The 20,543-nt window shown below is 41.3% G+C and overlaps 1 protein-coding gene across 1 annotated transcript in view; it reads left to right on the top strand.

Moving 5' to 3' along the window:
- FAM171A1 (family with sequence similarity 171 member A1) overlaps nt 1-20,543 on the top strand; it is a 139,141-nt gene that overhangs the window by 96,113 nt on the left and 22,485 nt on the right. Inside the window, exons 4-5 of the mRNA XM_077809429.1 lie at nt 5,661-5,819; nt 14,088-14,264. Coding sequence (XP_077665555.1) covers nt 5,661-5,819; nt 14,088-14,264 — 336 coding nt within the window. The remainder of the gene's footprint in view (nt 1-5,660; nt 5,820-14,087; nt 14,265-20,543) is intronic.

Here is a 20,543-nt window from a genome sequence, read left to right as displayed (position 1 = left end):
ACATGTTCATTCCATGACCCACCTTCCTACCCCTCTGTCAAAGTTGGCCTGCAAGAAGGAACTGAGAGGGTGTAGGGTTGGCCAGACTCCTTATACTGCATCCTTATAGGCACGCGGTACCGGAGGGCCATAGAGCTGTCCCAACAGATACCACTGAGGGAGAAATCTCTGGCAACTGTGCATGGGGTGCGCACACCCCTAACTTGAAATGGACATATGCAGCATTATCTCAAAGAACAACAGTTACAGAAAGGTTAGTAACTGTTTTGGGGGGGGTTTTTTGCTCTCCTGTGGCTCACACCACTGGTGAACTTGAGCGTGAGTGAACATATGATGTTTTAATTAATAAATCATTGGTTAAGTAACTTGACCTTTTTGAGAGGTAGGGGGACAACTTTTTATAAAATCACCCAGTTTCCAGATTCTCTTCTCTAGAAAGAATAGTGACCCACTGCCTGCAGGGCTGCCCAAGGTTACAAGCGTCCCACATCCATCATATCCTCCCTTAGTTAGCTACAACTATACACTTGTGAAACTCTCCTTCCATGGAAGATTGCTTGGGCTTTTTTGGGTAGGAAGGATGAATGGTAGCTTGGGTCACATGTTTATCGGAAATTAAGGAGGATTCCTGATACTGAAGAATTGAGCAGAGTCTAGGGCTTGATGAAGATTCTTCATTTGAATTTTGTGTATTTGTTCAGTCATTCTCTACACTTTCTGACCTGCCTCTTACAGAGTAACACCTCAGATTCATAGATTCATAGATATTTAGGTCAGAAGGGACCATTATGATCATCTAGTCTGACCTCCTGCACAACGCAGGCCACAGAATTTCACCCACCACTCTTACAAAAAAAAACCTCACACCTATATCTGTGCTATTGAAGTCCTCAAATTGTAGTTTAAAGACCTCAAGGAGCAGAGAATCCTCCAGCAAGTGACCCGTGCCCCATGCTACAGAGGAAGGCGAAAAACCTCCAGGGCCTCTTCCAATCTGCCCTGGAGGAAAATTCCTTCCCGACCCCAAATATGGCGATCAGCTAAACCCTGAGCATATGGGCAAGATTCATCAGCCAGATACTACAGAAAATTCTTTCCCAGGTAACTTAGACCTTACCCCATCTAAAACCCATCACAGGCCATTGGGCCTATTTACCATGAATATTTAATTACCAAAACCATGTTATCCCATCATACCATCTCCTCCATAAACTTATCGAGTTTAATCTTAAAGCAAGATAGATCTTTTGCCTCCACTACTTCCCTCGGAAGGCTATTCCAAAACTTCACTCCTCTGATGGTTAGAAACCTTCGTCTAATTTCTAATCTAAATTTCCTAGTGGCCAGTTTATATCCATTTGTTCTTGTGTCCACATTGGTACTGAGTTTAAATAATTCCTCTCCCTCTCTGGTATTTATCCCTCTGATATATTTATAGAGAGCAATCATATCTCCCCTCAGCCTTCTTTTAGTTAGGCTAAACAAGCCAAGCTCCCTGAGTCTCCTTTCATAAGACAAGTTTTCCATTCCTCGGATCATCCTAGTAGCCCTTCTCTGTACCTGTTCCAGTTTGAATTCATCCTTCTTAAACATGGGAGACCAGAACTGCACACAGTACTCCAGGTGAGGTCTCACCAGTGCCTTATATAACGGTACTAAAACCTCCTTATCCCTACTGGAAATACCTCTCCTGATGCATCCCAAGACGACATTAGCTTTTTTCACAGCCATATCACATTGGCAGCTCATAGTCATCCTATGATCAACCAATACTCCAAGGTCCTTTTCCTCCTCCGTTACTTCTAGTTGATGCGTCCCTAGCTTATAACTAAAATTCTTGTTATTAATCCCTAAATGCATGACCTTACACTTCTCACTATTAAATTTCATCCTATTCCTATTACTCCAGTTTACAAGGTCATCCAGATCCTCCTGTAGGGTATCCCTGTCCTTCTCTAAATTAGCAATACCTCCCAGCTTTGTATCATCTGCAAACTTTATTAGCACACTCCCACTTTTTGTGCCCAGGTCAGTAATAAAAAGATTAAATAAGATTGGTCCCAAAACCGATCCCTGAGGAACTCCACTGATAACCTCCCTCCAACTTGACAGTTCACCTTTCAGTAGGACCCGTTGTAGTCTCCCCTTTAACCAATTCCCTATCCACCTTTCAATATTCCTATTGATGCCCATCTTATCCAATTTAACTAATAATTCCCCATGTGGCACCGTATCAAACGCCTTACTAAAATCTAAGTAAATTAGATCCACTGCGTTTCCTTTATCTAAAAAATCTGTTACTTTCTCAAAGAAGGAGATCAGGTTGGTTTGGCACGATCTACCTTTTGTAAAACCATGTTGTATTTTGTCCCAATTACCATTGACTTCAATGTCCTTAACTACCTTCTCCTTCAAAATTTTTTCCAAGACCTTGCATACTACAGATGTCAAACTAACAGGCCTATAATTACTTGGATCACTTTTTTTCCCTTTCTTAAAAATAGGAACTATGTTAGCAATCCTCCAATCATACGGTACAACCCCTGAGTTTACAGATTCATTAAAAATTCTTGCTAATGGGCTTGCAATTTCTTGTGCCAATTCTTTTAATATTCTTGGATGAAGATTATCTGGGCCCCCCGATTTAGTCCCATTAAGCTGTTTGAGTTTCGCTTCTACCTCAGATATGGTGATGTCTACCTCCATATCCTCATTCCCATTTATCATGCTACCATTATCCCTAAGATCCTCTTTAGTCTTATTAAAGACTGAGGCAAAGTATTTGTTTAGATATTGGGCCATGCCTAGATTATCCTTGACCTCCACTCCATCCTCAGTTTTTAGCGGTCCCACTTCTTCTTTCTTTGTTTTCTTCCTATTTATATGACTATAGAACCTTTTACTATTGGTTTTAATTCCCTTTGCAAGGTCCAACTCTACTTGACTTTTAGCCTGTCTCACTTTATCCCTACATATTCTGACCTCAATAAGGTAGCTTGCCTTACTGATCCCTCCCTTCTTCCACTCCCTATATGCTTTCTGCTTTTTCTTAATTACCTCTCTAAGATGCTTGCTCATCCAGCTTGGTCTACAACTCCTGCCTATGAATTTTTTCCCCTTTCTTGGGATGCAGGCTTCCGATAGCTTCTGCAGCTTTAATTTAAAATAATCCCAGGCCTCCTCTACCTTTAAACCCATAAATTCTTCAGTCCAATCCACTTCCCTAACTAATTTCCTTAATTTTTGAAAGTCAGCCCTTTTGAAATCAAAAACCTTAGTTGCAGATTTATTTTTGTTAATCCTTCCATTCAGTTTGAACTGAATTAGCTCATGATCACTTGAGCCAAGATTATCCCCTACAACCATTTCCTCTATGAGGTCCTCATTACTCACCAAGACCAAATCTAAAATAGCATCCCCTCTAGTCGGTTCAGCAACTACTTGCTGAAGGAATCCATCAGCTATCGCATCTAGGAAAATCTGAGCCCTATTATTATTACTAGCACTCGTCCTCCAGTCTATATCTGGGAAGTTAAAGTCTCCCATGATCACACAGTTTCCATTAGTATTTACTTTATTAAAAACATTAAAAAGGGCTCTATCCATATCCAAATTAGATCCCGGCGGTCTATAGCACACCCCAAGCACTATCCCAGGGGAGGCTCTAATAGTTTTCTTCCCCAATTTAATTTTTGCCCAGACAGACTCAGTCATATCCATTTCATCGCTTCTTATTTCTTTACATTCTATCTCATCATTGATATACAGTGCTACTCCACCACCTTTACCTTTATTTCGGTCTTTCCTAAACAGCACATACCCTTCAATACCTGTAGCCCAGTCATGACTACTATTCCACCAGGTCTCTGTTATACCTATAATATCTGGTTTCACTTCCTGCACCAGTAACTCTAGTTCCTCCATTTTGTTACCTAGGCTCCTTGCATTAGTGTACAAACATCTTAATTTTTGCTGTTTAGCCTCACTCACATTCTGTACCCTACTAGGCACGGTTATTTTACTACCAGTATAACCTATTAGACTTGTATCTACACTGCCCTTCCTCCTACCTACAGCTGTATCCACTCTTACTTCATTTTCTTTCCACTCTATGCTTAATTCTGGCGTGGAGATTACCTGGACATCTCCCAACCATCTCCCCCAAATTCCTAGTTTAAAGCTCTCTTAATCAGTTGTGCCAGCCTCCATCCTAGAAGTCTATTTCCTTCCCTACTCAGATGAAGTCCATCCCGAGAGAACTGTCCCCTATCCATGAATGCCTCCCAATGGCCATACATCCCAAAGCCCTCCTTATAGCACCACTGCCTAAGCCATCTATTGATAGTCATAATCTTGTCACACCTTTGTTGCCCTTCTCTAGGAACAGGCAGAATCCCACTAAAGATCACCTGAGCCTCAATTTCCTTAAGCGTCCTCCCCAGCCTAGCATAGTCTCCCTTAATACTTTCCAGCGAGAATCTAGCCGTATCATTTGTTCCCACATGAAGGATAATTAGGGGATTCTTTCCCGCTCCCTTTAGAATCCTTTTCAACCTCAGGTCTACATCCCGTATCTTAGCACCCGGAAGACAGCACACCCTCCTATTTTCTGGATCAGCTCTGGTTACAGGCCTATCTATTCTTCTCAGTAAAGAGTCCCCAATCACATAGACCTGCCTTTTCCTAGTGACTGTGCTATTCTCCAGTCTATCCCCTGTTCCCTCTGGCTGCAAGTTCTTTCCATTCCCATTCTCCCTTGTAATCCTTTTTAACCCATCCTGTATCCTCCTGGGGCTCATATTTGGTGTAATCTCCATTAACTCCTCCCCTTTTCCTATAGGACTAACCTCTCTTCTCTTCTTCCTTGCCCTGTCACCTTCAGTGACTACCTGCTGAGACCCTTCCTCATTTTCCAGATGGTAGGTGTGTAATCTGTTGGTGTGTATTTTTTTAGCCTTGGCCTTTGATTTTACCCAGGTTGTTTTTAGTGAAGCTATCCCATATGACATTTACTTTTGTTACATATAGTATAATCCTGGTTTTTCCTTAAATTATATTTAGCAGTGTTTTGCACTATGATTTAAATAATCGTTTTACTGTACGCGCAGTGAGGTGATGATTGGACCAAGCCATTATAATCCAAGCAAAGTAAGGAATTATGGAACAAATTAATTGGAACTACAGATAGAGTATTAGTTTATTAAACTATTACCTAGAAGACTTTAGGTGAAGTTAACTTTTCTATTTCAAGTGAAATCATAAGAAATAAAGCATAGATAGTAAATTACAAACTTTCCTTAGACTTTACATGCATTACCTCTATATTTAATTTTAGTTTTACCAGTATTCATTACTGGAGGTATGCAAGGAAACTTAAAGTAAGACGAGGAAGTATTTTCAAAAACCCCTAATGTATTTAGGTATCATTGTACATTTTACCTAGTAACACTTTGTGACAAAATATCACCCATTGCAAAGTTAATTAAAAAATTTGGTATTATCTTCACCTTCATAGTAGTTCATTGTTGCATCTATCCATCACAGAAAGATTTTAATTTGTAATGGAAATTTTAAATGCACTTTTAAAGGGCAGTTCAAAATAAATATAAGCTCCTAAACAATCTACCCTCCTTGGATAATGTCACCTTTAATTTTCACAGGTGCACGGATTCAACCTCGAGTTCATTTTCAAAGAAGAGCCCTAAAGTTGCCTGAGAACACCAGCTACAGTGATCTGACAGCATTTCTAACTGCAGCCAGTTCACCTTGGGAAGTGGACAGTTTTCCTTATTTACAAGGATTAGATGGAAATGGAACTGGTAATTTTGAGTCTCTATCTTTGTTTTTGTTCTGAGCTGATATTTGTTGGAAAGTAGTTTTGGGTTTTTTGGTTTCTTTTTTACGCTCTCTCTCGCGCTCTGTCATTTTCTCCCTTCTCCCCACAACATATCTTTTTAATTTCGAAAATATAGGTTCAGCTCTCTGATCAAAATACTGTTCCAAAAAAAGCAATAGGGCCACATGACAACATTCCTGTGCAACTGGCACAAATAGTTCTTCATGTTGGCAATCGTTAGATAAGAGCCCTGGGTTGAATCAGCACAGAGACTGAATGTCCTTCTTGTCCCTTATTTATGGTCCCTGCAGGACAAAGTTGGAGGCTCATTGACATTGGTGGGTGAATAGCTTTCTTATGTTGCACCTGTCATTTGAAGACTAGCTTTCTAGCACATCAGTTTGGGTATCTTTTACAAATGCTACGTTTATCTTCAATTAAAAAATTGAGAGATGTGGGGAGGGGAAAAGATTTAACCTTTTGAGATTCTGCAGCATTCGTCTTCTCTAATTATTCCTGTGCCTGGCAATCTGTACAATGTCCACATTCTAAGAATGTAATGTTTTGCAGCATTGTGCTGTGCCAACAAAGAATTGTTTCAGCAGTCTTGTTAAATGCACAGTAATTTTGGATCCTGCTTTGGCCAAAAATGTTCAGATTCTTTTGAAACAAAGAAGAAAGCTGTGAAGAACTTTTAATAGAAACAGCCTCCAGTGGACTTTGAACTTTGAGTTTTGAGTTATTTTGTCTACATTCTTACATCTTGGGATGGCAGCAGGTGAGGCAATTTAACTCTTCTAATTTAGTCTTCTCTGGATGCACTTATTTCTCCTAGTTAATTTAAGTTATTTCAAATATATGCTCAAGTGTATAAGGTGTGTGTTAGTGGATTTTGTGAATTTCTTCCAAGAGAAAATGGTGTGACTTCCCCCTCCTCTCTGTTTTCCTTTCTTTCTCATCTAACAACTCTCTCCTCATTCACAGATGCAGATGCCTGCTCTCCTCCTCTAACCCCTTCATTTGCCGCAGTGATCCTGTCCTGTACCATCCCTGGATCTCTCTCTCACCCACGCTCATCTCCTCCTCTTACTCATTTGCAAAACCTCTCAGTCTCCTCTCCTTTCACAATATCAAGCATGGGGTAGTCTCTCCCTTCTTAAACCCACCTTTGACCTCACTCTCCTCTTCAACTACTGCCCTATCACCTTTTTCCCTTTTAAGCTCATTGAACAGGGACTACAGTTGCTGTCTGGAGTTCCTCTTGTCCAGTTCCAGCCTAGACCCTCTTCAAATCAGCCTCTGCTCCCTGCATTACACTGAAAATATTCTCACCAAAATCTCTAATGATCTCTTTCTAGTCAGAGCCCAGAACTAGTACTCCATCTTTATCCTCCTTGGCCTGTCAATTGCCTTTAACACAGTTGACCATCTTCCTCTTCTCAAAATCTTGTCCTCCCTTGGCTTACACGTCTCTGTCCTCTCCTGGTTCTTCTTCTACCTCTCATCACTCCTTCAGTGTGTCCTTCGGATGATCTTCGTCATCCCACCTCCAACTTTCCCTGAGGGCTCCATGGGGCTCTGTCATTGGTCCCTTTCTCTTCCTCCTCTACATCTTATCTCTGAGTAATCTCATCCACAAACACAAATTCTGCTCTATTCTCTATGCTGATGACTTTCAGGTCTCCCTCTCTACTCTGACTTGTCTCTTGTCCAACATAAAATCTCAGTCCGTCTCTATTACATGGCTTTATGGGTGTCTACCTGTCAGCTCAAGCTCAACATGGCTCTTAATCTCTCCCCCTCCAAGTCTCTCCTCCCCGCAACCTCCTTTCTCAATCATTGCGCACAACACAACCAGCCTGCCTGTCACTCAGGCCCCTAAACTGAGCATCGTGTAGACTCAGACCTCTCTCTAGGTCCTTTCATCCAGGCTATGACTAAATCTTGCAGATTCTTGCATAACGTATCTAAGGTCCTTCCTTTCCCATCCATCCAGAGAGCTACAACTCTCATTCAGGCTCTCATCAACTCATCTGTTGATTTAGTGCAACATCCTTCTTTCTGAATTGACAAATGTAATCTTGCCCTACTCATATCCATTCAGAATGGTGCTGCAAAGATTGTTTCCTAGCCAGTCACTTGTCATCCCTCTCTTTACATTTGTCCTTTGGCTCCCCCTTCTCCATCAGATCAAACCTAAGCTGTTTGTCTTCATTTTCAAGACACTTGATGGCCTATCCCCACCCTACCAATCAGCTCTCATTCACTCAGCCCATTATGGTAGCCTACGTTGCCCACTTGTTAAATTTCAAACCAGCATCGCTGTGCTCTCTCCCATGCTGCCCCTCACACTTGGGAGGAGTTACCCATAAATATCTGCAAAGCTACCTCATTACCCTCCTCCACATCCCTTCTCAAAACTCTTCCTTGCCACAAGGCCTACAAAAAACTTAACAATGGTTAGGCTTCTGATGCACTGGGAACACTGCCTGTCACGCTTACCAGTATTGTCTTACTGTTTCCTTGTACCCTCCGAATGGTCTCTGCATCCATCAGTTGTCTCTTGTCTTTTACTTAGTCTTTGCTTTACAGAACTTCCAATCTATCTTTTTGTTCTGTCTGTACAGAGTCTAGCATAATAGGATCTTGGTCCAATACTAGGGCTTTTAGGCATGATGATGATACAAATGATTTATTATAAATAATAAAAAGGAGGTGGTTGTATGAATACTATTTGCTGGGAATGTAAAGTGCCTGAAATAGTCTCCACAGGCTTTTAAGTAGCCCCACTGTATGAGAAGACCCAAGTAGAGTACATTCTTTGGACTCCCTCCTGGGTGTCAAACTGGGCATGGCTTTGTGAATACACACTTGCTCTACCCACCTACCCTATGCCACACACACTTATACTTTCATATGTAGACCTTCCATTCAGGGGAACAGCTGTGGTTGAGGAGGTGGGAGATGTATTTGGCCTTTATTAACCATCATGCAAAAGTATCCATATCACTTTAAAAGAAAAAAAATGAAAAGAGGTTGGAGTTCTGAGAAGAGACTTTGATACAGAATTACAGTGCAGGCAAGTTGCCTTCTACTCATACTACTGCTTCTCTTGAAGAAATGTTCGACTATCAAACCTTAGGCTTGGATAGGCTACTTCGTTATTTAAAGTTCACCAGATATAATCTATGTCAGTAGACCCTTCTTCCAATAGCTGTTGAATAGAAGATCACCACCAGCTGGTGGCGATAGTTGATTTTTTTTTTCATGTTTCCGTTTGAGAAAGGGAACAAAAATGGTACCTGCAAATTATAATTTTCACTTACCTGAGCATAAACCGATAATTTGCATGGGAGGAAGGGATTTTTGTTGAATAGAGCTTGCTCTCTTTGTCTGTGTCTCTGCTAAATTTCTGTCATGCGTACAGTGAACTCAGGAGCATAGCAATCTGGTCCTCCCATTGTTTAAATGTGTTACACCTGATAGTGAGTGTTTATCCATTGTAACTTTGTAGTAGTTTAGCTAGAAACTTTCCCTTTGCATTCAATAGTACTTTCCAAGGAGTTCTAACAATGTACAGTTAGGAGCAGTACAATTAAAACCCAATACGTTAATCAGCCTATTCTAAACATAAAAATATAAAGCACTTTGTATGCAAATAAGTATGTAATAAGCCTGTTGTGTCTTGGCTTATTGCTTGTATTAGTAGCATATTGTGGAACACGAGGCTGGTTTCTTAAACACAAAAACATCTGTATTCTACAGTAATGGATCAAAACCCTATATCAGGCAATAATGTTATCTCAGCATTTGGGGCTATTGCTGTGTAATATTGGCTTATTTATAAAGGGTGAATTCAAAGTCACTAAAAGCATGTATTTTCCTCATAGATTTGTGGTCACCAGGTGTCAAAACATAAGCTTGTGGCACCTTAGAGACTAACCAATTTATTTGAGCATAAGCTTTCGTGAGCTACAGCTCACTTCCACAGTATGCGTCCGATGAAGTGAGCTGTAGCTCACGAAAGCTTATGCTCAAATAAATTGGTTAGTCTCTAAGGTGCCACAAGTACTCCCTTTCTTTTTGCGAATATACACTAACACGGATGTTACTCTAAAACATAAGCTGACATTTATTGCAGTCATTTAATATATGCATATACTTACCAACCCCCCAGCATCTGTTTCACGAGCATTCAGTTAACTTCTGTGTGTTGTGTTGTGAAGGTAAGCCAGAAACTTAATTTTTAAATGAAAGTTTAGATTCTATGGAAATAGATATCCTAGGCCTTTCTTATGAGCCAGTGGACTTTAGAAATCTGCCTGCTTTCTTAGAAAGTAAGCTCTTCAGCCTGGGACTGTTTGACCATAGTGTCAGAAGGAGTCACGTTGCTTTAAATAGAATAGAGGCAAACAAAGCTCCACTAGAACTCTCTTTTTTTTTTTTTGTTCCCCCCCCCCGAGCTAATTATTGATTTTTCCAGTCATACGCACAAATATAAGCAAAATTCAAAACAAGGAGAAATAGTCAAGTAAAATGTATTACATAATTTATTTTCAGATATTAATATTGCATTTTATAAACCTTTAGGTGATAACATGCTTCATTAGGGATTTGAATTTGAAAAAACTGACCAGGTCATGACCTCCTTTAGCAATTAGAAGTTATTTCTCTATCAAATGTTGACAACTCATGTCTTCCTGAGGAAGCAATTCTGTGCTAACGCAGATAACATATGTGGTTATTGTAAATTAAAATGCTCAGATATGGTTTCTCGTAATGTGACTGCTGCTCAGTAAAACCCAGTCTCTATCTTACAGCAAGCTCTCTGCCAAGGGAAAATTCGCATAGTTGTCTCTCGTATTTCAACAAACAGCTCATGTAAATACATTCTTCTTGACAAATTAATCTGTAGTACTGTGATATTTCACAATTACTTAGGCTTGGTCTACATTACAGCATTAGGCCGATGTAAGGCAGTTTATGTCGACGTAATTATGTTAGTGTATATGCTGCACCCTTGTTCCTGCCAATATAAGTGCCCTACTACACCAACATCATAGCTCCACCTCCATGAGAGGCGTAGGGCTTATGTCAATGTAGTTAGAGCAACGCAGGGTCAGTGTGGGTACTGCAGGCTACTTATGGCGCTGCTGACTCATTTTTATCAATTTTACAGCTCCAGCCTAGGGCATGAAATTGACAAGAAAGCCTGATGCGTGGAGGGCTCCAGCTACAAGCCTGCTGCCCACAGACTGTCTGCCAGGCTCCTGCCTGGGCTCCCCACTCCCCAGTGGGAGCCCAGGTGCTACCCCGAGGCTCCTGGGTCCTTGCTTCCGCAAGGCACCTGGGGCTCTCTGCTCCCCACCAGGAGCATGGGAGCTGAGAGCTGGGTAGGGAAGGCAGCTGTGCTTCTGGCGGGAAGCCGAGAGCCCCTGCAGCTGCTGTGCTCCCTGCGAGGGGCAGGGAGCAAAGAGCAAGGGAGGCAGTCCCCCGAGCGGGGAGCCAGAATCCTCAAGGCAACTCCAAGGCAGGCAGTGGGGAATCAGGAGCCTCATGGCAGCACCCAGGCTCCCCAGTGGGGAACCAAGAGCCCAGGGACAGAGTTGTGTGCAGAGCTGAGAGCCCAGGCTATCAGTCCCCCACGACGCCCCGCTTAAGTCGGCGGAAGTGCTCCTGGTGAGGACACGTACCACTAACAGAAGAAGGGCAGTGTGGATATGAACCACTGCAGTAATTACGGTGGTGGCTGTAAGTTGACCTAATATAGATTGACTTAAGTTTTTAGTGTAGACATGCCCTTACTGTTGTGTTTAAGGTGCAGAATGGATGATTTAGGAAAATGACATGTGTGGCCTTATGTTTTTAGGTCACTGGTTTTTATATGGTCTAGGTCAGTAGTGATTGAAAGTCATTTCCCTTGTGTGTCTGTGTGGTGGCCTGTGTGAAACAAGGTGATGGTCTGAGTCCGGTTACCAATGGACACAGGCCTACGTGACAGAAACTACCACTGAGGTAGGCACCTTTACAAGCTTATTGGAGAGGCCAGAGTCTGAGCCAGTATGTAGAAAGGAACAACCTACTCTCCCTCTTAAGGTTTTCCTTCAAGGGCAAGTTGAAACTTTGCATCAAGGCAATGTGAGGGTTGTCTTTCACTACCGAAGCCTATGCTGTCAGTGTGTCTGGAGAAATGGTGGTGTCATGCAGTGTCTGGTACAGCCAGGCATATATCTAGGCCAGGGGTGGCCAACCTGAGCCTGAGAAGGAACCAGAATTTACCAATGTACATTGCCAGAGAGCCACAGTAATACGTCAGCAGCCCCGCATCAGCTCTCCCCCGCCCTGCTCCCAGCGCCTCCCACACACCAGCAACCCCCACCGATCAGCGTCTCCCCCTCCCTCCTCACACCTCCGGATCAGCTGTTTCGTGGTGTGCAGGAGGCTCTGGGTGGGAGGGAGAGGAGCAAGGGCATGACAGGCTCAGGAGAGGGGTCAGGAAGGGGTGGAGTGGGGGCAGGGCTTGTGGCAGAGCCAGGGGTTGAGCAGTGAGCAGCCCCCGACACATTGGAAAGTTAGCACCTGTAGCTCCAGCCCCGGAGTCAGTGCCTATACAAGGAGCCGCATATTAACTTCTGAAGAGCTGCATGGGGCTCCAGAGCCACAGGTTGGCCACCCCTGATCTAGGCCATTCCAAGAGTCCTAGACCATTCTGATATCAGATATAACTCAACCAATCACCACCCTTATTCTACAGCTAACTTGCAGGCAACAGTTTTGTTGTTTGTATGAGACTGCACTGACAGATAGTGGATTACTTGGCCTAGCTGCCACAGCTGTGCACCCAATTGCCACCCACACAAAGCAACACATATCTCCTAGACACAAATCAACACCACAAATAGCACACACAGCCTCTCACCACAGCATAGCCCCATTCACCAGCTGCACAAATCCACACAGCCCAACTCACACACAAATCAACACAGCCACACACACAATACAACAAGCACATACCATAACCCCAGACATCACTCTGAGGCCTAAAAGGACTGTAAAGTCAGTGTGAAGCAATGGAAACAGCTACAAGCATGGTTGAAAGCTCTTCATGTTTAGAATATCACCAGGTTCAGTTATCATGGGAATTCATGGTCTGTGACCAGTTTTTAAGTTTTCAGCCTTTTTTTGGCTTTTTAATAAACAACTTTTTGAGCTCTGTCTGTGCAAAAGCACAGGCTTTCAGGTACTAGTAAATAACCAAAAAGGAACATCTCAGATCATGGGAGTTCTCAGTCTGGCATCTTTTGTAAGTGCTATATTTTTATTTATTTTTGGTAAGGCCTTGACTTTGGTCAGCTGACTCTGTCAGTGAGATAAACAGTGTTCAGTAAAGGCCATCCATGAAGTCTTATTGACTTAGGAGTCATAGTAAAAATCTTGTATGCCTATTTGTAAGCCCTGGCTATACTGAAACCTCATCCTAACAGATACCTGCATTGTGATACCACCCATTGTCTTGAGATCCCATTTCATGTCTTAGATTAGTAGGTGATCATGTCTGTGCTCTGGCAGTCTCTAGGTTTAGTGTTTTTGAGATGCTCACTTAATCTCATACCTCCCTGCAAAACTTTTATTTCCCAAAGGCGCTGCCCTCTCTTGTTCTTTCCTTTTCATTAGTAGCTCTTTTCCACTTTCTTCTCTATGGTCATAGAAGCATGGGTTTATAGTGTTTTTTTAAAAAATCAAATTTTCATTAGTAATTTGGTGTTTGATCATTTTTAAACATAAACTATCTCTCATTGTGTCTAATAAATTCTCTTAATATACATGGATCTAAGAAAAATATTATTACAGATCATAAAAATATATATGGTTTGGCTTTTGATTTCAGTGAAGAAGCAAAGCAAAATCATTCTTGAATTTTAAAACAATAGTTAACGTTGTCCTCTCTTATACTATTGCAAATGTTGGCCATTAGTGCATATACAGTATAGTCTATATGCATTTGCACTGTGCTTGTGCAAATCTTCTTAAAGAAGAATGGAAAGAAGAAAATGTATTTTAAAAAAATATAAAATACTTCTCGCAAATCAAAGCTTTTCTAGATTATCAGGTGGAAAATTAAGAAATTTAAATGAGTTTTCTGGCAATATTAACAGGTTAGCTTTAATTTCACCTTCCCTTGATAACAGATAATATAATGTATAATAATGAATACAAATATGTAACATACCATTATCCTTTCACTTGATAGGAAATAGCACCAGGTATGACCTTACCCCTGTCACTGCAGTCAGTGTTCATTTGCTCAACAGTGATGGGACTGCAATCCCAGTGAATGGCCCCATCTACGTAACAGTGCCTCTGCCAACAAACAGCAACCTGAAGCACAATGGCCATGTTCCAGCATGGAGGTTTGACCAAAAATTTGGTAAGCAACACTTTTTGTAGTGATCCTGCAATCATTTTCATTCCTCTGAAGCTTGCTTCTCACTGTTTTTTCATTTAATGTCTCTTCTAGAGAGTATAAATCTGTTTTCTCGCTGTGTCTAAAAGTAGAATTTGTATTAATAAAGCTACATGATTAGATATTAAAAGCTAAACAGTTATGTATGATGCATATTGTTTCCATATACAACTTTTTTGTGTAATATTCAGTGTTTCGAATAAAAAAATTAATCTGCTTTTAAGTTATCTAACGTAGATTTCAACATCTGGAAGGGTTTTGTACATCTAGATTAACAAAAATCAGTTGTGAGCAAATGAGAGCCACTGAACACTTTGAAAGGATGAGGAATGCCATGTACCTACACTGTCAAACAAAATGCACTGAATTGTCTGTTGCTCCATGAAATTCATCCCTTGACAGAAAGCCAGCAGAAGGCATATACATTATGCAAACCATACTTAAGATTTGTACCGCTTCAAACTATGAAAGTTTATGTGCCTTGTGCTGGACCTTTGTACAGGGGTGAATTTCACCTTGAATTATTTAATTGGCTCCTGAAGGGTTTATCTGATTGAGAAGCAATTTCAGGACGAGGAGAAAGAGGAATGGAAGAGGAGAAAAGTAGAGATTAGAAAGAAAGAAAAGTGGGAAGTCAGAAGTATGGATTTCTGGAGAGAGATAAATATGTGCTGGGACCCAGACATCTCAAAGCTGCCTATTTCTGTGTGACCAAATAGATCCAGTATAACCAAAATAGATTGGCCCAGTCAACTTCTGTACAGGTAGAGTGCATTGTGGGATAGGTGCCCAATGTCCTGTCTGAGTTGGAGGGACTGTAAAAGTGTTTAGGTGCTCCTGGCAGGTGAGAGATTTGTCTTAAATTATGATATCTTGTAGATTTCAGAAATAGAAGAACAAGCATGAAACCATTTTTAACTCAAATGAGCATTTGGCTTATCTCCTGCCTCTATTAACTGAAGGTGGATCTTGGGTTTTCAAGTGTCGTTCCTAATAGAAAAAAATCAGTTAGAGAAGATCTGTTAGGAAAAAAATTATTAAGAGGATTTATTTAGAAAAGACTCTGAACAACCTGTAGAACTTACTACAGAAGGCATATCATTCTTTATTATGTTCAGATCAAATGCAAAGAATGTAATGGAGAAGACTTTGGGATTTTTACACAAGGTGTGGAATAGCTAGTTTTCTGTTTACCCCCAGCTAATTTGAAAATCCTTCTCTTAAATCCTACTTGACCTGCTTTTTATGGCACAGTTAGCAGTAGTAAAACACATTCAGGTTCTTCCTGAAATTGGTTTTGATTTGTGATTCTAGAAACTGTTCTGTTTTTCACTTGTTCAAAAGAAGAATGGGAAGACTGACTCATTCACTTTCCGCACAAGAAGCTGTCCATCCCTAATCCTTCCTGTCTGCTGCATTATAACTATAGCATGGCTCACTGCTAGTTACTGTAAAAGATTATGATTTTGATTTTAAAGGTGACTGCTGATTTATGACTAAACTTCCATGTCTCAATAGTGGTTCAGTAAAAACTCTTTGTTTTTCACTATTGCATATAAAGGACTAAATACCCACAAAACTGGGTGACTGGCCAACAAAATGGCAGATGAAACTTATTGTTGATAAATGCAAAGTAGTGTGCCTTGGAAAACATAATCTCAACTATACATACAAAATGATGGGGTCTAAATTAGCTGATACCATTCAAGAAAGAGATCATGGAGTCATTGGGGATAGTTCTCTGAAAACATTCACTCAGTGTGCAGTGGCAGTCAAAAAAAAGCTAATAGACAGTTAGGAACCACTAGTAAAGGGATAGATAATAAGATAGAAAATGTCATAATGCCACTATATAAATCCATGGTACGCACACACATTCAACCCTGCATGCAATTCTAGTCACCCCATCTCAAAAAAAGATATATTAGAATTGGAAAAAGTACAGAGAAGGGCAACAAAAATGAATGGGGATATGGAAAAGCTTCCATATGAGGAGGAATTAAAAAGACTGAGATTGTTCAGCTTGGAAAAGAGACAACTATGAGGGAATATGTTAGATGTCTATCAAATAATGAATGGTGTGGAGAAAGTGAATACACAAAACCAGGGGTTGCCCAATGAAATTAATAGGCAGCAGGTTTAAAACAACAGGAAGTATTTCTCTACACAACACACACAGTCGGTCTCTGGAACTCATTGTCAGGGATGTTGTCAAGGCCAAAAGTATAACTGGGTTCCACCAAGAATTAGATAAATTCATGGAGGATAGGTCTATCAGTGGTTTTTAGCCAAGATGGTCAGAGATGGAATCCAATGCTCTTGGTGTCCCTGTACCTCTGACTGCCAGAAGCTGGGACTGGACAACAGAGGATGAATCACTTGATAACTGCCTTGTTCTGTTTATTCCCTCGGAAGCACCTGGTACCAGATGCTATCGGAAGACAGGGTACTGGGCTAGCGGGATCATTGGTCTGAACTAGTATGGCCATTCTTATGTTCAGCTGAGTCCAGTGTGCACTGGATGTAACTGAATGGGGGTAACTTGTGCCACAAAAAGGGGCTGTTCGAGCCCTCTCAATCCTTTGGCTGATTCTGTATTGGCTGCCTATACAGATGTGCCATGAGGCTAGTAGGGTATTGCTGGAGAATTTGAAGCTGGTGGGGGGATGACTTACAAACCATAAGAAAAGTGTTTCTGCACTGATGGTCGTTCAGAACAATCAGGGAATTTAAAGTCCTACTCCTTCATCTCTCTAGCTGGCAGAGACTGGAAGTGGTACAGAAGGAGGATCAAGAGCTCATTTGGGTAGTGGGGACAAGGACCATAGTACACAACCCCACCACTTCTGGCTGAATAGGAACATCATTTAATAGACTCCAGGAAGGAGTCCTGGGTCAGAAGTGTCGTGGCCAAGAACACTGGGAACCCAATTCTTCCTTCAGTTATGTGGGTGTACATCCTGTTGAAATCAAGGAGCTGTATGGGGTTGCCCATCAGGAGTGTAATCAGTCTAAAATCTCAGGTTTTTTTATGTATAAAGAGAGAAAAATGTAGCAATCTGCAAGATTCTGACAGGACCAAGGAAAACCTTAGAAGAGAAATGGCAAGACAACTTTGATAAATTTCTTCCAAATATCCCTTACTTTCAAAGTTATAATATAAATCTGTAATATTAAATAAAAGTAACTCCCAGTGTTGTCTGAGATTCAGAAGAAACCTACAATCCCCATAAATACCAACACAGAAAGATAATGGACCTCCATTTTGGCATATCTTTAGAAGACATGACTCCATAATGTTAATGCACCTGTGCCTGCTATTCCCAGTATTAACAGTTGCTGAAGAGTACAGAGTACCATCATGAAAATAAAGTTGGGCATAATTAGTTGCTGTTTATTTTATTAAGTATTCAAAGGTACTGCTGCATTAATTTGCATAATATGCCATGCATTCAAATTAGTACATTTGTTTAGTAATGAAACATCCTATTTGGACAGTATGAAATAGATAAAGCAGATTGACAGGTTTCAGAGTAACAGCCGTGTTAATCTGTATTCGCAAAAAGAAAGGGAGTACTTGTGGCACGTTAGAGACTAACCAATTTATTTGAGCATAAGCTTTCGTGAGCTACAGCTCAGTTCATCGGATGCATACTGTGGAAACTGCAGAAGACATTATAGCTCATGAAAGCTTATGCTCAAATAAATTGGTTAGTCTCTAACGTGCCACAAGTACTCCCTTTTATAAAGCAGATTGTTATCAGAATGGTTTTTCTGACTTCCCATTCCACCAGTGTCACTGGAACAGCTTTCACTTAACTATGCTCTGTTTTCCCCCCAATCCCTCCACAGGGTAGAGCTTATGTTAACAAAAATGCAGACTGCCCATGGCAAACAACCTAAAAAACTGTCAATTTTGGCCATTGCGATATGTAGAGAGTCATCTCTCCAATCTCCACTCTGAAGAAGCCATGAAAATTCCTGTGTTTCGAGTCTAGAAGCCACTGGATTTGTATTAGGACAACGTTTTCCCAGCAAAATTTATTGAATCCAGAGGATGAAACATGTCTAATATTTCTCTCCCCCTGCCAGAAAAGTGAGAAGTATTTAAGCTTTTTAGAGTCAACTATATTGCATACAGTAATAATGCAAAACACATGAATGTGGAACAAAAACTAAGCCTTGCCCTAGCAAATTTTTGCTGTTTTCTTCTATTGAGAATGTCAGGAAAGGACCATTTAAATTATTGTATTGTAATATATTTAATAATTTTCATCTCTGGCATATACCCCAATTTCCAAATCACAGTGTGAAAATAATTAGCTACTGAAAATTTTCCAAAGAGAGTCTATAACACAAACTACTGCTGGGTGCCTGAAACTAAAGACAAGAACAAAAATCCATCTCCTGAATTTAGAGGGTCAGATCCTGGCCTTTGCTACAGGCCCTTTGTTCATTATGGCTCTGGTGATGCAAAGGGGCTGTCAAGCCAGCTCACTTGGCCAGCTGAGGGATTCCACCAGCATGAGGGAAAACCTAGATGGCAGAGAGCCAGTTGAGCCTGTCTTTGCAGCCTCTAGCAGGAGTGGAGGAAAGGGGTATGACAGAGTGCTGCTGTGCTTCTATGATCTACGGCCCTTGGGGGCCAATGCAGCCAGCACAAGTTAGGGCAGGCTTGAGCCTACTTGTGGGGAAGGGGCCAAAGAGGACCCCAGCCCGTACTAGGACTGAAAAGTTGCAAAGAGGGCTTAGAGCCACCTTTTATTCCCTCAGCCCAGGTGCGCAGAGCAGATCTTGGCCTCAGCTGAGGAGTGAGCCTAAAGTATTTGTGCGAGATCTGTAACCCTGCCTCCTCTTGCTTTATGCTGGTACTCTTCTACCTGAGGAATCCCTAGGTTGTGTAGTGATCTGAACATCATCCCCCTTCCAGCTTCACAGTGCTCCAGCAATACCCTGCTAACCTAACGGCACAGCTGTGGCAATAGGCAGCCAACACAGAACCAGCTAAAGGACTGGGCGGCTCAAACACCACTTTTGTGTCACCAGTTACTCCCAGTCGGTTATATCCAGTGCATACTGGACACGGTTGGGACCCTACTTCCAAATGGTGGCATGGTATCCTCTTGCACTGAGGATACCCCAGTTATTGGGAAGAGATCGGTAATAGCAATGGGTGATTCAGTTATTAGAAATATAGATAGTTGGGTTTGTGATGACTGTGAGAACAGCATGGTAAATTGCCTAGCGGGTGTAAAGGTTGCAGATTTCATGAGATATTTAGACAGGTTATGTGCAGTGCTGGGGAGGAGCCGGTGGTCATGGTACATGTAGGTACAAATGACATAGGAAAAAGGTAGGAGAAAGGCCAAATTTAGGCTGCTACTTAAGAGATTAAAGTCCAAGGCCTCCATGTTAGCATTCTCTGAAAAGCTTCCAGTTCCACACACAGGGAGAGAGAGACAGGCAGAACTGTAGGGGGCCACTGGAGATTGGAACACTAACAGGAGAACTCAAGGAAGACAGGCCATTGCAAAGAAGCTAAGTGAATTCTTTGCATCAGTCTTCACCGCAGCTGATGCTAGAGAGGTCACCACATGTGAGAAATTCTTTTTAGTGACAAATGTGAGGAACTGTCCAGATTGAGGTGTCCATAGAGGAGGTTTTGGAACAAATTGATAAATTCACAGTAATAAGTCAGCACGGCCAGATGATATCCACCCAAGAGTTTTGAAGGAACTCAAACATGAAATTGCAGAACTACAAACTGTGGTATGTAACTTATTGCTTGAATCAGCCTCTGTCCCGGATGACTGGAGGGTAGGTAATGTAATACTGACTTCTTTTTTTTTAATGTTCCCATGGTGATCTTGGCAATTAAAAGCCAGTAAGCCTAACTTCAGAACCAGGCAAATTGGTTGAAACTATAATAAAGAACAGAATTGTCAGACACACCTGAATACCAATATGTTGACGAGTCAACACAGCTTTTGTAAAGGGAAATCATGCCTCATCAATTTATTAGAATTCTTTGAGGGTGTCAACAAGCATGTGGACAAAGATGATGCAGTTGATCTAGTGTATTTGGACTTTCAGAAAGCCTTTTAACAAGGTCCCTCACCAAAGGCTCTTAAGCAAACTAAGCAGTCATGGGATAAGAGAAAAGGTCTTCTGATGGATTAGTAACTGGTTAAAAGGCAGGAAACAAAGGATAGGAATAAATTATTGGTTTCATAATGAAGTGAG

This window comes from Eretmochelys imbricata, chromosome 2 (assembly GCF_965152235.1).
Source record: "Eretmochelys imbricata isolate rEreImb1 chromosome 2, rEreImb1.hap1, whole genome shotgun sequence".
NCBI lineage: Eukaryota > Metazoa > Chordata > Testudines > Cheloniidae > Eretmochelys > Eretmochelys imbricata.
This window is presented reverse-complemented; position numbering and strand designations above follow the sequence as displayed.